The sequence below is a fragment of the Gekko japonicus genome, unplaced genomic scaffold (genome assembly GCF_001447785.1).
Source record: "Gekko japonicus isolate JY-2015 unplaced genomic scaffold, Gekko_japonicus_V1.1 scaffold467, whole genome shotgun sequence".
Classification (NCBI taxonomy): Eukaryota; Metazoa; Chordata; class Lepidosauria; order Squamata; family Gekkonidae; genus Gekko; species Gekko japonicus.
This window is the reverse complement of record NW_015169787.1, coordinates 798523-814984: the sequence shown is the minus strand read 5'-3', so window position 1 is coordinate 814984 and position 16462 is coordinate 798523. Positions and strand designations below refer to the sequence as shown.

At 43.2% G+C, this 16462-nt stretch overlaps 1 protein-coding gene across 1 annotated transcript in view; it reads right to left on the bottom strand.

Moving 5' to 3' along the window:
* PTPRC (protein tyrosine phosphatase, receptor type C) overlaps positions 1–16462 on the bottom strand; it is a 118984-nt gene that overhangs the window by 35158 nt on the left and 67364 nt on the right. Inside the window, exons 5-10 of the mRNA XM_015416947.1 lie at positions 14360–14593; positions 11776–11880; positions 10163–10321; positions 4477–4611; positions 2809–2961; positions 866–1059 (exon numbers count right to left, since the gene is read on the bottom strand). Coding sequence (XP_015272433.1) covers positions 866–1059; positions 2809–2961; positions 4477–4611; positions 10163–10321; positions 11776–11880; positions 14360–14593 — 980 coding nt within the window. The remainder of the gene's footprint in view (positions 1–865; positions 1060–2808; positions 2962–4476; positions 4612–10162; positions 10322–11775; positions 11881–14359; positions 14594–16462) is intronic.

Below are 16462 nucleotides of genomic sequence, written 5' to 3'. Positions count from 1 at the left end.
CCTGGAGGGGAAGGGAAAGGAGTTTGTAAGCTGCTCTGAGACACCTTTGGGTAGTGAAGGGTGGGGTATAAATCCAATCTCTTTTTCTTCTTCTTCTTTGTAAAAAACAAAATCCAAATTTCCCTTAGGTTCACAGAGTTCATTTTTCAGGTATTTGGACCTTGACCCTACTTTTAAAGCTGCATTCACAGGCCTTTGGTTGTGGTGTTTTCTAAAACATGCAACAGGGATTTTAGCTTTAGACTGTCACTACACGACTCTGTGTATGCTGCAAGGAACCAGCACTTTGCATACAAACTAAAGAAAGCCTTCTACTCCCCATCCTGAACAACTGATAGCAGGGCCCATTCACTACCCAAGCTGCTCAAGCAGATGCTTACAACTCCAAACCAACAGGGAGCAGAAAAGTGGGAGGAGGCAGCAGCTGTGAAGTGCCTGTTGTTGGTTCCTCTGCCGTTGTTGCTGCAGCCAGAGGCAACATGGGAGGAGGGCATCTGGGGCAGTTCAGTAGTTTAAGGTGACCCTGACTGACCTAATGTTATTACTTAAAAGACTGATTCATGTGTGGAGTTCTGGCTACTATATCTGAGAGAGGAAGTCCTCATGCCAGCACATGTGGGAATCCACATCCATTGGCATACATGGTCTTTCGACCAGCTACATAGCTCACATATGTACATAAAATCATTACCATTAACAAGAAATGCCTACTGGGAATATGTGATTACAATATTTCTGAACTGCACACAGAACTGTAAAATAGGTCATTATGTTTGTCTGTTTTTTAAACATTAATTTAAGTGAGTGAAAGAAATAATCCGAATGATCAGTGTTTATATGACTCCTTTAGAATTCAGACACTTACTGTAAAGTTGTATGTTGTCAGGAAGAAAAGGCTTAAATCAAAGTTGCATGAGTCATTTTGCTTCAGGTAACCATCCCACTGCAGTATATAAGTTTTGTTAGGTCCATTTAACATGTTTGGTCCTGAACATTTAACCCGAACCTCATTGTTTTTTCCTCGTACGAAAGCAACTGGGCTTTCCAGATCTGATGGTTCTGTATAAAATAAAAGTAGGTTCTATTAAAAGAAATTGATAGTAGCTTGCATTATAGTACAATGGTATCTGATGACTCTAACATTTACTTTAAATTTCTTTTGAACTACCAGATCCAAGTGAGAGCTCTAGTGTTCAAGTGTGGTTGTCTGTCCTTGTGTCACCTGCTGGCTGGGGATGTGCTTGGGGAGCAGAATGGGGCCGGGGATGGTGCCACGATCAATACAATGTGAGGTAGAAGGAGATATGGTGGTGACAGAAGAACGGGCCAAATAAGGGGAAGGAACAGCAGACATTTGCAGATTGTGGTAGTGAAAAGGAAACATTTCTGTTTTGTGGGGACTGGATAAAACTAGAGAGTGCTCATTAGGGTCTAGCAGCTTTGGACCTGGACCTCCCAATAAATCCAACATCTGCTGAAGCAGAACAAAGTGCCTGTGGACCCTGTTTTACCACAAAGGCTCTCTTCACCAGCTCCAGATGCCAGCAACAGTGGTAATGGGCCACCCATAGCTTGACTATGCTCTGAGTTTTGGAGAGAGGTTTGCAGAAATCTCTGAGAAATCTCTGAGAAAGTCCATCAGTCTGACTGATGGAAGTGTGGGCACTAAAATACTTAGGATTCCAGTGTGTTTTTAAAAAGATAACAATTCTGTACAATTTTGTTACTATTGCAAAGGCCCCGTTCACACTCATGCCCTTCAGCGTGGCAGCTGCTAACCCACATATGTGAACAAGGTGACAATATGTGTGTGTGTGTGTGTGTGGCGATTGTTTTGGTCTTTCCAGTGGAAACTGGCGCCACATCTATGCCTCCTGCAGTGCAGAATTGTGCCGTGTTGAAAGAGCTCTCATGCTGTAGTACACAAATGTACCCAAAAGCTATTAAAAATGGGAGATGCTCTGGTGTTGTTTGTGGAAACTGTCAACATAACACTGCTTTCAGCTGCTTTTGGGCTGCTGCGGGCTGATTCAGATTCTCTGATCTGAATCGGCTTGCTGCCGAAGTGCCAACGAATTTTGGTGGCAATTCGGCCCCATTATATCCTATGGGCCATTGAAGTCAATGGTGAAAACATAGGGTATATTCTGGGGGCTGGAGGGGAAGGGATTTGAGGGAGAGACTCCAAACTTGCGGGGTAGCTGCTGGAGCCGCTCCCCAAGATACCCACCATGTTTCAAGAACATTGGACCAGGGGGTCCAATTCTATGGGCCTTCAAACATGTTGCCCCCATCCCCTCCATTATGCTCTATGGTGGGGGGAAAGTAACTTTTTCCCCACCACAGAGAACAATGAAGGGGATGGGGGCAACCTGTTTGGGGGCCTCTCCTTCAAACCCCCTCCCCTCCAGCCCCCAGAATATACCCTATGTTTTTGCCATTGACTTCAATGGCCCTTAGGATATAATGGCACTGAAATTGACATTCGGCTGGCCAAAAGACTCCTGAATCAGCTCCTACTGCTGAAATTGACATGCTGGAGTCTTTCTGTCAGCAAAAATTGATTCTGCCCGATTCGGCCAAATCCGAATTCTTTTTTTTTTGCACACCCCTACTTTCAGCAACATCATCCAAACAAAACAAAACTACATTTAAAGCAAGAAAAATCTGCTCACAGCTATATTTACTTGAAATTGTTTGTACACACAGCTTAACACATATAATGCTGTAACAAACCTAGTAGATTTCTACATGGGGGGAATACTATTTTTTCTAAAGTTAGCACAGTAGTAAGGGAACACAACTTACTTTCTGCATCCGTTTGAATGAGTTTGACATATTGCTCCCCATCAATTTTGACCTTATGGCTGTTCAAAGTATATGCCCATACCGATACATTGTAATTTGTGAAAGGCGTTAATCCATTCCAAAGCTTACTGGTGTTCAAGTAAACATCTTCCGCTGTAAAATGTAGAAGGGAAAATAATATTAAAATCATTTATATACACACAAAAAACACTAAAACCATATATCTTCCTATGGATTTATGAAAGCAACTTTTGTGTATGTGTGTGTGTTATATCGGGAAACAGAACCAGGGTGGGGTTATGTAGAATAACGATGGTTCTATTCTCCATTTTATGGCTTTATTCTCTAAATGTCCGTATGTGTATATGGCTGACTTATGGGTGACCCTGTCGGGTTTTCAAGGCAAGAGAGGAACAGAGTTGGTTTGCCATTGCCTGCCTCTATGTAGGAACCCTGAACTTCCTTGGTAGTCTCCCATCAAAATGTTAACCAGGGACAACCCTGCTTAGCTTTTGAGACCTGACAAGATCAGGCTAGTCTGGGCCATCCAGGTCAGGACAGTTCTCCAGGCCTACCTCTGAATCCCATTGGGCAAAGCAAACAGACTGCAATCTGGGCATGATTGACAGAGGAGCAAAACTGACCCTCATCAAAGACATCGGTAGAAGCAAGGCCAGATTTAGCCCAAAGCCAGAGGCTGGCGAGCTGGATCCTGTGCACTGCCAGTGGCAGACATTTCCTGCCTTCAACTTCCCTCAGCACCCAACTGTGAGTCTCAAAAGGGCTGAGGACCTGGACAGATGAAAAGCTATGATACAGAGGTGGGTCCTGTGCTTAGTGCAGCCACCCATATCCATGTGATTCCTTCAACCTTCAAAATCATTTCTGGGGGGCTCACAGATGGCTGCTTGGGGGGAGGGAGAGGAAAAGCCAATTTCTACCAACATCTTGTATTGTTGTTACATGGGGACCATATCAATGTTTCAAGGGGGTCAAACATTCCCATCCACTTATCGGCAGGACCCCGTAGAGGGTGCTTCTCTGTTCTCTGGGCTCTTGCAATGTGCAGTGAGGTTCTTCCTCAACCTCAACAGTTAAAATAACTAGCATTTTGCAAGTTTCTAATAAACACTATAAGGAGCTGCGGTGGCTCAAGCGGTTAAGACGCTGAACTGCAGGCTGTGGAAGGTCAGTAGTTCAGCAGTTTGCGACCCGGGTGCCGCAAGACAGGGTGAGCTCCCGTCTCTAGTTCCAGCTCCTGCCAACCTAGCAGTTCGAAAGCAAGAAATTGCAAGTAGATAAATAGGGACCACTTCGGTGGGAAGGTAACAGCGTTCCGTGTGCCTTGGTGTTTAGTCATGCCGGCCACATGACCACGGAAACGTCTTCGGACAGCGCTGGCTCTTCGGCTTTGAAACGGAGATGAGCACCGCAACCCTAGAGTCGGATTCGACTGGCTTTACCTTTAATAAACACTATATATTATTTGGAACACTGCAGTAAGTTGTTGGATTTGGGAAGGGCATTAGATTTTTGCTTAGTGATTCTTTCATGCTTTTAAAACATGAAGGAGCTATATGTGACTGCACTGGAGTGAGAGAAAAATAGCAAGGAAACAGTAACATATTCATGCAAAATTTAAAGCAGGTTTAGGTAAAATATACTTACGTTCATCTTGAGGATATCTGATATGGACCTTGTAGCCATGAATAGGACCATTCTGTTCATTGCTTGGCTTCTGCCAGTGGATTGAAATCTGTCTTGAAAATGTTGTGACGTTAACAATTTCAGGTTGCCCTGGCTCTGTTAACAGAAGATAAGAAGAAAATGTACTTTTAAAGAGCACTGTAGGATGACCAGAATGACAAGTCAACAGTTTAATAAGACACTAGCAACGATTTTCACGAACTGCATCCTCCTTGGTTTTCAGTACAGCAGGTATGATCAAGGCCAAGAGGTAATTTGTGATCTATCTGGATTCCATCAATCTCCCTGGACTACCTCTCTGGGAGATTTCCAAGTGGGCAGTACTTGTAGAGAGAGAGTTAGGAAAGCTAAAGCTCAGTATGAGCTTAGGCTAGCGAGAGACGCTAAAAACAACAAAAAAGTGTTCTTTTCTTATGTTCAAAGTAAGAAAAAGAGTAAGGACATGGTAGGCCCATTGCAGGGACAGGAATGTGAAATTGTAACAGGTGATGAAGAGAGGGGAAAACTGCTCAATTCCTACTTTTCCTCAGTCTTCTCTTGCAAGGGAAATTGTGCTCAACGTGGCAAAAACAGAACACATGATGAGGGAAGGGAGTTGCAGCCTAGGATTGACATAGGGGTAGTACATAAACACTTTTTTCTTTAAATGAAATGAAGTCTTTGGGGCCAGATGAGCTGCATCCAAGGGTACTAAAAGAACTCGTGGATGTAATTTCTGAGCCTCTGTCCATTATTTTTGATAATTCTTGGAGAACAGGTGAGGTGCCAGAAGATTGGAGGCGGGCAAATGTTGTCCCCATCTTCAAGAAGGGGAAAAAGGAGGAGCCAGGTAACTACTGACATTTTAAGAAAACTTCCTTAAATCTGGTTCATCAGGGAAACCATAAGGAAAGAATGAGGCCTAGTTCTCAGTATCATGATAAGCTTTTTGCTTGGCTGTATGTGGAGTTGCCAACTCTGCGTTATGAAATCCCGGGAGATTTGAAGGTGGAGCCTGGGGAGGAGAGGGACCACATCGGGGTATAATGCCATGGAGTCCACCCTTGAAAGCAGCCATTTTCTCCAGGGGAACTGATTTCTGTAGCCGGGATATAAGTTGTAATGCTGGAAGATCTCCAGGCCCCGCCTGGTTTTGACAACCCTATCTGTACCACTTCAGCTGTAAATGGGCACTCTCATTACTGAATATTAATATTAAAAACATATTCCTGGCTAGAGTTGTAACTTCTTTCTTATGCCTATTTATTTAAAACATTTGTATGCTTCGTTTCTACTGAATCAGGGTCCACAAGGTGGTGAACATAAAAACATTTAAACAATTAAAAATACAGGTAAAATTATAAAATGCAACTAAAAAGTGCTGTTGGGCTGTATCAACAGAAGTATAGTATCCAGATCATGCAATGTGATGGTACCACTTTACTCTGCTCTGGTTAGACCTCACCTGTGTTCAGTTTGGGGCAGCGCAATTTAAGAAGGATATAGACAAGCTGGAACGTGTCCAGATAAGCACAATGAAGATGGTGAGGGGTCTGGAGACCAAGTCCTATGAAGAAACATTGAAGGAGCTGGATATGTTTAGCCTGGAAAGGAGATGACTGAGAGGTGATATGATAACCATCTTCAAGTACTTGAAGGGCTGCCACCTAGAGGATGGTGCAGAGTTGTTTTCTGTTACCCCAGAAGGTTGGACCTGAACCAGTGGGTTGAGATTAAATCAGAAGAGTTTTCGGCTAAACATTAGGAAAACCTTCCTGACAGTTAGAGTGGTTCCTCAGTGGAACAGGCTTCCTCGGGAAGTGGTGGGCTCTCCTTCTTTGGAGGTTTTCAAACAGAGGCCAAATGGCCATCTGACAGCAATGCAGATTCTGTGAACTTAGGCAGATCATGAAAGGGAAGGCAGGAATGGTTGCCTCTGTGCTTACTTCTTGTGGCCCTTTTTTACATGCCATGGGAAATGCTGATTGCCACTTTGGGGTCAGGTAGCAATCCTGGAGGTTTTTTTCATCTTCTGGGCATGCAACAGCAGTCACTATGAGTGTGAGGGGGAGGTATTTGTGAATTTCCTGCATTGTGCAGGGGGTTGGACTAGATGACCCCGGAGGTCCCTTCCAACTCTATGATTCTATGACTCCCAGGGCAAATGAGGGGTTCTGTTAGTGTACTAACCATAAGACAGCCTCCCAGCCTGACCTGGTTGATATATTTATTTATTTATTTATTTATTTATTTATTTATTTATTTTTATATCTTCGATTTGTATACCGCCCTTTACCCGAGGGTCTCTGGGCGGTTTACAGGTATATGGCCCAAGTGCCTAATTAGTTCCTAACCTAGGGCCACAATTCGACTGGGGATGGGGCTACCTATCGACACCCGAGCGGCGCGGTCCTGTTGTATTCCACGGGCGGGCTTCCGTTGTTTCTTCCTGGCACCTTAGGACGGGTCGACGACATCTCCCGGCAGGCTCCTGATGGACTCCTCTGGCACGCGGCAGCTCCCGATTGCAGTTCCGGCCTTTGTCCCTTAGGCTCCGCCACGCTGCATCATCACGCCATCGTGCCGCCGTAGCTCCGCCTCCATCCGGTCTCCATCGCCGCCACATCCACGGGTCGCCTCTGCTCTGCCGCTATATCGCTGCCGCTGCCGCCGCCAACACTCCTGGCACACACCATCAGGAGGGAGGGTGCCCCCTGCCAACCTAGGGCAGGTACCCATTTGTCTACTTGCGGTTACGCTTTCGAGCCGCTGGGTGGGCGGGAGCTGGGACTTGGGCTGGGAGCTCACCCCGGCCGTGGTGGGTCTCGAACAGCCATAGTGGCTGTTCGCTAGTGTTATTAATGCAGGCATTGAACTGCCTGCGCCACCGCTCCCTTAGAATTGCTTTTAAGGACCTGCAGTCTTTTAATTCTAGGGTAATTCACTATCCCTGCAGAAACCATGCTGCCACATATGGCTCAAGCTGCCACAGCTGTCACAAAATATAATTGGTTCTACATACATTGCATGTCACAGCTTGGATCTGATATTCAAAATTTCAATACAACTAGAAAAATCACTGTGATACATTGCTCCCATCTCTATATAAATACCAATAAAGAATATATTATAAAAATTCCAATCTTGTATTTGTTGGTTTTGTACCAGTTCATACAACAATATACTCTACTTTTTTATAAGTGCTATGGAAACAAATCCACACCAGACACTAGGTCATTAAAAGGTATGCAGTTCTTTTACCAAAACTATTTGATTACAATGAAAGAAAGAAGCAGTCCAATAAAAGATGCAGTCCACTTAATATCAAGGAATCTCCCACTGAAGGTCCATTTAATTAGACAGACGATACAGATTATAATACTCCAAGATCAATGGAAGCTGAGATGATGATGAGTAACCAGCTATATACTCATTTCACAAAGGGTTTTCTTCCTGGTTGAAATAGCTTCCTGGAAAGTCACTCTTTATTATATTGTAATACAGAATTAATATAAAGCAAAGAATCACATACTGTTCCAACACATGTAGCTGCAGGAGTGCTTTATATAAAATTAGAGTATATTGTTATATGAACTACTACAAAACCAATAGATACAAGATTGGAATTTTTATAATATATTCTTCATTGGTATTTATATACATGTAGGAACCATGTATCATGGTGATTTTTCAAGCTGTAATCTCACACACTGTGATCCCATTTTGTTTTGTTTTCCTATTGGGGATTGTGATTCAAAATGAGAAGGCAAGCAAAGGGTGTGGAAATTTTGAATAGTTATCATAAATCTAACAGTTCTTGAAAAGGTTTAGACTTAAATGGCCCTGACTCTGCAGAATGTGTTAGATTCATCTAATCCCAAAACAAACAGATAAGAAAAGATTAAAAGGGCCTTCATATAGTTTCTTGTTGACATGCCTAGAGCTCAGCTCCAACAAAATATAAGCTAGACCATTCCTCAAGTTCTAGTGACAGTGGTGGCAACGAAAGGATACCATTCAGCCATCACTGCATGAGCACACCACCATCCAGAGGAACCTTTCTCTGTGGTACATGCCTGCTGTTCCAGGTCAATTTGCATTAACCCTAAGCATGAATCTGTGACTTATTTGCTAGTCATTGAGCTGATGAAATTCTTTGCATCCATTCCCATTTGGATACCACTTCAGGCAGTGCAATTGCTGGGTGTTACTAGGGTATTATCATGTCACTTTTTTGATCAAACTCATTACAGTTGTTAACAACCTGAGGATATGGATGGAGTGCTTGAAGATGTGCAGCTTCCCACTTGTTTTATCAATTTCTGTCCTAGCCACAGAGAAATGACCATTTGGGTCTTAGAGGGATACATGCTCACTATGGACTGTTGCCTTAAAGGAGACAACTCTTCCTTCCTTTGATCCAGATGATTGTTCCAACTATTAACTGGTCACATACTGTCAATAAAATATATACTACAATTTCTGAATGTTTCCTGCCCCAAAGACTTATCTATGGGTGATTTCATCATATATGTTAACACAGGAAATTTACAGGAATCTAATAAACTCTATGGGATATTTTCTTCTGAATGAATATTCAATAGAGAGAAAAACTTTATAACTTAATGCCTTATTCCAGTGATTAGCAGAAATATTTATTTGTACATCTTCAATGCATGCCTAATGTAGAAAGGAATGACTCAACACAAAAGTACCGAATTAGGACTCATCAAAAGATTAACCATCACAGCACATCTGGGCCTTATACAGAGACTTGTGTTTCCTAACTCACTACAACTGGTAACACTTCGGCATAACCCATGCTTTATAGATGTTAATAGATTTGTCTTATCATGTTAAAATCATACTATTATGCTGTATACACTGAATTCCATCTTATGTTTCACACTGAACCTTCCTGGAAAGGACTTGTTTGGAGACTATTATCTCTCTGCACTTTTTTATCGCTCTTAACTGAACTCTACAGGGAGCTGGAATTTGTAACCTCTCTCGTAATTGTTTAAATGTAACAACCACATTCTAGTCCCTTACGCATGGATTCACTTGGTATGAATTACTACAAACCTTTAAGTGTCTCAACTCCTCTTTGTCCCCAGCCCTCTTCCCCTCTGGAATTATGCTGACTGAGAGAAATTTTCATTTCCTATTATGTATCTGAGGTCTGACTCATGACTCAGATTAAGCTGAAATAAAGTTGGTCAATTTTAAAAGCACCACTCAGTTTCTGTTTTACTTTGCTACAGCAGACTAACATGGCTTCTCAATTGAAAGTCCTTAAAAATGAGCAAAGAATCACTAAGGTACGTTGTCATTATTTCTCATCTATAGACAGACTTTCTTACAATACTGAAGCATTTATTTATTTCCTTATTTCTGTAGCTCACTTTTTCACTTGGGAGTCTTTGATCTTCTTGACCCATGTCATCTGTCCATGTTCTTACACTGCAATCCTATGCAAACTTACGTGGCAATAGGCCCCACTGAAGAAAGTGGGACTTACTTTTGAGTAAACATGCATAGAATTGCATTATTAATTTCTTCTGGGATGCATATGCTATCCACACCAACTCTATCCTTGTTATGAAAGTTGCTTTCTGGGAAAAGTCAATTAGTAGCAAAGCACAGGAAATAACTTTGAAATACTTACTTCCAAAATCTGTCTTTATATAAATAGTTTTGCTGTTCACCATCTTGTTTTCAAAAAATATTTCTGATTTGCAACTATAATTGGTGTTGGGTGCTAAAACTGAGATTTCTTTGTGAGGTTCATCAATACTCCTTCCAGTGCAATCTGTATTCTGTGCACCTTGGAAATCAGAAACTACATGTTAAGAACAAACAAACAAAAATAATCTATACTTTATAAAGCTTTTATACATACATTTTCCCAGGGATTTTTTTGTAGAAAAAGCCCAGCAGGAACTCATTAGCATAATAGGCCACACCCAACAGCAGAAACTCATTAGCATATGTCCCGAGGATGGGATTTCAACCCCCCAGGCCAGGGAAGCTCCGTTCCCACCAAGGACGGAACAGAAGGCAACCTCCCAAACACTCACCAGGGAAAGTCGACGGGCCACGGAGGGCGTCAGGGGGCCCGGAGGGGCTGGGACGCCGCCCTCCGAGACAGCCCACGCAGCAAGGAAGCAGGAGGGAGAAGAGGCAGATGACGCTGACTCAGCGAGGCCCGATGGGAGGGGGCCGACAGGGTCGGAGGGACGGGCAACGTCGCCGGGCTTCCCGGTGTCAGGCAGGTCCACGGGCAACTCAAAGGGAGACAGCAGCCGGGAGAGGCGGAATGGATCATGTCGGGCCACATGCCCGACGCGAGGGCATGGCCACGATGCCGGGCTCAGCGACCCGGAAGGGAGGGGATGGAAGGAGACAGGGAGACACCCAAGACACCACATCTCCGGCTTTATAGGGGGCGGGGCCAGGAGAGAGGGAGGACACCGGGAGGAGGAGAGCACGATGGGAACTGGGAGGAGCGGATATAAGGAGGGGACGGGAGATGGCCGGGGATGACTCCTGGATACAGAGGCGATACAGAGAGAGGGTTAGCTCGATCCAGCAGGGACGAGGTGGTAGGGAAGGTGAAGTAACCTCCCTCCCCCATCCAGGTGTCTGAGGCCAAGTCTCCAGGGAGAAAAAGGGAGTGAGGTGCAGCACCGTGGCAACTGTGGGAAGCGACAGGAGCTCGAGCAACGAGGCAAGCGATGAGTCTTCCTCGAGCTCCTGTGACAGCATATTAGGCCACACCCTGACAGTGCCATGCAGTTCATTAGTATATTAGGCCACGCCCCCATGCCTTCCCTTGGCTGCGGGGTGCCCGGGCAAGCTGGCCCTTGGAGGGAAGGCAAGGCAGTTTAAACTGGTCCCTTGGACAGGTTGGGGAAGGCACAGGGAGGCATTTAAATGCCTCCCTGATCCTTCCAGGGGGCCCCTAGCCCACTCACCTCAGAGTCACCGGGGGGGGGTCGCTCTCCAGGCCTTCCCTCTGTAGCCACACACACAGAGATTTTGCCTGTAGTGAGCGTGGCCAACTCTGAAGCCAGCCAGAACTCCGTTCCTGTGCGTTCCTGCCCAAAAATAGCCCTGTATTTTCCAAAGCTAACAAAGTCTTTTAAAATATTTTTCTATCTTGACTAATTACATATATTGTGATATATCCATACACAAGATTAAAAACAAGTTCTCAATCAAAGTCCTTTTATTTAGCGCATGATCAATCAAATGCAAGAACTACTAAAAAATTCCTACCGGAATGACAGCAGTATGTATATTTTGAATTACAGTCTTGTGGAGTATTCCACAGTAAGGTGATAGTGGAGTCAGTGACACTGGTTGCACTCAAACTGCTTCCAACTGAAAAAAGAAAAAAGAACACACTATTATGATAATCTTTTCAGTATTATGCCTTCAGATTTTGAGAGGAATTCTGGATAACGTTTTAGTGTTATAAAAAAGGTGTGGCCTGGCAACCCAGGCAACCCTAATTAGATCCCTGGTTTTAATTTTTAAAAATGCTTAATTTTCTACTGAAGACAACTGAAATCAGTAGCAGTGGTTAATTTTGGCTGGGTTGTGTCCACTGATTTCTGTATAGTATAATTTAAGAGATATAAACAGAGAGCTGAATAATACCATACATCAGCAGAAGGCACAGATGGTCACCAGCATCCCTGGCTTTCCCCTCCCCTCCGTGGTGGTCTTTTCCTCTGTGTGTGCATGTGTGCATGGACGTGTGTGCTAAATGCCATCAAGTTGCTGCCGACTTATGGGGAACCTATGAATTAGCAACCTCCAAAGTTCCCTATGTGTAACAGCCTTGCTACCTCACGAGAATTTATTCGTGGTATTATGATTTGCACTGGGAAGGGGGAGGAGGGCAAAATCATCTTCCTTCCTGCCCTGTGCATGCATGGAGTTCCACTGACAGAAGAAGAAAGGGCTGATTTTACCTCTTTCCCCCACATCACCATTGCCTCCTGATCTGCATGGCTATTATTTCACATGAGTCTTGTGAACCCTTGAGTCAGCTTCCCCAGAGTCAGGAAGCACTGCTAGGGAGAGGAGAAAACTGCAAGCACTGGCAATCCTTACACCATCCTCACAGTCTTCACACTGGATCCAAACCACTACCTAGCTTTGTGCATTTGCTTCGATTCTCTTTGCTCATGATGATTTTGCTACATATAGTCCTCATTGATTAAAAAAAAGCATGTAGAACCATTACACTTGATAAACATATACATTGCTGCGTGTACACATCATGGCAAGTTTCATTTAGCCATGTGTACATGCGGCAAAAAAAAATGTATGTTTATTTTTTTTCTTTCTTTTTTTTCATGGTAAGAGATGTTCAAAGGTGATTTGCCAGTGCCTGCCTCAGTGTAGTGACCCAGGTATTCCTTGGTGGTTTCCCAACCTAATACTGACCAAGGCCAACCCTGCTTAGCTTCCATGATCTGATGAGACTGGGATAGCATGAACTATCCAGGTCGGGGCCATCACAAATAACAGTACGTTTTGCCTACATGGAAGTGATATCCACAGAAACACTGCAAATGTGTGTAAAATCACCCTTCAAGTGCAAGGGCATTATTAAAACATTTCAAGAAATTATGGCGTTTGTGGTTTGCAAACTGAAGTTCGTTAACTCAAGAACGGCACTGAACTTCCACAAATTTTGGTGCAATTCATGGTAGCTCGTGGTGGTTCATGAAGAGGGGTTTACCCCTGCTTTCTGCTCTTCATGAGAAACAGTTGAGTGGCTGGGAGCTCCCTGCCACTCAGCTATTTGGTTTAAATGGCTAGCAGCCATTTAAACTCTGCTTTCAGCTCCCAGCAGCTTTTCATGGGCAGCAAAAAATAGGGTTAGAGCCAAAATACAAATTATCCCCTAATATCAGGTGGGTAGAAGTGCATAGTTAGTGAGCGAAAAGCACTCAGCACATGTGCAGAGGGCTTGCAGCCTCAGCATTCAAAGAATTGATTATTCTTGGAACAAATTTACTATATTCTCCTGAAGTCTGGATTTTTCTGTAACAAGAAGGGATTATGCTTAAGACTGCCTGTATATTATGGTGTTCAACAATTTGGCTTTCTGTTGGCAGGTACTTCTTGCTCTGTTATGAAAAGTATTGTTCTGTTATGAAAGATCTTCAACCTGCCTGAGCATTATGCCTCTTCAGTCCTTCAGCCCTAACCCAAAGTTTTGGGGGAGGTAGGGACAGGAGCTTGACATTGGTGAATCAGTAAAAGGCAGTCTGCACATGTTCAGAATCTCACATTTTTTCACTTGGGCTGGTGAGAGCCAGGTGGCTTGTAATTAATGATTAAAAACAGATACCAGAATGAGTAAAAATGGGCATTCGTTTTTCTGTCCCCCCACCCAATCTCATAGCCTCATATATCACTGCAAAAATAGAAGACATCCTTTGAACAGTATAAATCTCATTCTAGTTTTCTGTATCTTGCTTTTACCTGTCACTGCAGACATTAAAGAGGAGGGGAACAAACAAGGAAGCAGGAAAAGGCCAAGAGATAAAAGTTTCAAGATCAGATGGCAATGCATCTGGTCAATAGTGGATTAACACCTTATTGCAGCTCCCTCCCTCCCTCCCCCATTTCTTCCCAGGGAAAGAGACAAGAAGTGCTTCCACATTTGCCTTTGTGCCTGCACCATTCAAATGGATAGAGACTGACTTGAGATACAGTCTTCCATTCTTGGATATATTCTTCTAACAGCTCAGGATTTGGCTTCTTATCACAGGTCATAAAACTGGTCTTTTAGAAAGCCAATAATCCTGATTTTCCTCCATTGATAAGGGATTAGTCTTACCAGGGGGAACTTTACTGATTTGAATGAATTCGGAGTTTTCACACTTAAGAAAATGTCCATGTATTTTGTAAGATCTGCAGTCTTGAAGTCCAGAAACCGTTTCATTATTCTTATTCCATTGACAGCCGTCACAGGAGTGCACATATTGCAACTCAGAAAGGTGTGTCCCAGCAACTTTTGCATTGACAGAGTAACTATCAAATGTATAGTTCACCACTGAAAAATTATAAGTACCTAAGAGAGGAAAAAAGAAAACATTAAAAGACTTGGTCTGAAACATTCTCTTGATTTTTTATGTGAGAAACCCTGCATGTGCATCAGAACAAAGTCTGAATCCAGTGGCACCTTTAAGAACAACAAAGTTTTATTCTGGGTATACGTTTTCATGTACAAGCACACTTCTTCACTGGACTCAAACCTTGTTCTGCTGCTTCAGACCAACAAGGCTACCCACCTGAATCTATCTTGCATATGCATGACAGTGTCAGATGTGCACTGACTACGGCTATTCTAGGACAGGCATAAATATTTGGAGAGTACTCCCCCCCGTGATTCACCTGTGATTCACCTGTGATTCACCAAGCTGAATGCAGCCCATCAGCCAGGTATGGTGGCCTCCTTAAAACTCAATAATGCTGCTTGCATGGGACTGAGCTTATTTATTTACATATTTATTTAACAATGCCGTTATTGCTCCATGTTTCATTCTAGGATTAATAAAACATGCTCTATTTATTTATTTATATTTTACAAGATATATACCTTGCCTTCCTGTCCTCATAAAGGCTACCAGGGCAGTTAACAAATTAAAACATACATAACAAAAATAAATGAAAACCAATTAAAACATACACAAAACCCTTAAAACCAACAAAAATGCATAATTAAACCCTGGGCTCTTTTTATAACAGGAACTCCTTTGCATATTAGGCGACACACCCCTAATGTGGCCAATCCTCCAAGAGCTTACAGAGCTCTTCTTACAGGGGCTAGTATAAGCTCTTGGAGGATTGCTTATATGTAAAGTTTGGTGTAGTGGTTAAGTGTGCGGTCTCTAATCTGGGAGAACCGGGTTTGATTCCTCACTCCTCCACTTGCACCTGCTGATGTGACCTTGGGTCAGTCACAAGCTCTGGCACAGCTGTCCTTGAAAAAGAGCAGTTTGTGTCAGATTTCTCTCAGCCCCACCCACCTCACAGGGTGTCTGTTGTGGGGAGGGGAAGGGAAAAGGAGTTTGTAAGTCCCTCTGAGACACCTTTGGGTAGTGAAGGGCGGGGTATAAATCAAATCTCTTCTTCTTCTTCAAAGGAGTTCCTGCTACAAAAAGAGCCCTGAAAAGCCATAAAAGCAACAATGAAAACACTTGGCAGCAAGGAAGGATCACTGAGGGGAAACCAAATTTTTAAAAAAGCACTTTTACAACCAACTTCATGAATCTCCTAATCTTCACAATAAAACAAAAGAGGGCAACCAAAATGATCAAGCAGCTGCAGCACCCTTCCTATGAGGAAAGGCTAAGAATCTGGGACTTTTCCGTTCATAAAAAAGACAACTAAAGGCATGGCAGAGATTTATAAAATGATGTATAGGCTGGAGAAAGCACTTTTTCTTCCCCTTCCCTAAGACTTGACTGTACCCATTGAAGCTGATGGGCAATAGTTTCCGGACAGGAAAGAGGAAGTACTTCTTTATTCAAAGAGTAATTACATCATGAAATTCACCATCAGTGGTCATAATGATTGTCATGAACATAGATGGCTTTAAAAGGTGATTAGATAGATTAATGGAGAATAGGTCCATCAATGGTTACTATCCCTGGTGACAAAGAGGGACTTTCATAGTCAGATCCAGCTAACCTCTGAATACTAATGCTAGGAGGCAACATCAGGGGGATGTTGCGGCTTCTATGTCCTGTAGCTGGCTTTCCAGGGCAACTGGATGACCAAAGTGTGAAACAGTATGCTGGACCAGATGGTCTAATAGTTTGATCCTGCAGGGCTCTTCTTATGCTCAAGTTGTTGTTGTTGTTGTTGTTGTTGTTGTTGTTGTTGTTGTTATTATTATTTCAATACAATACACTCAGTACACATGCTTTTATATATA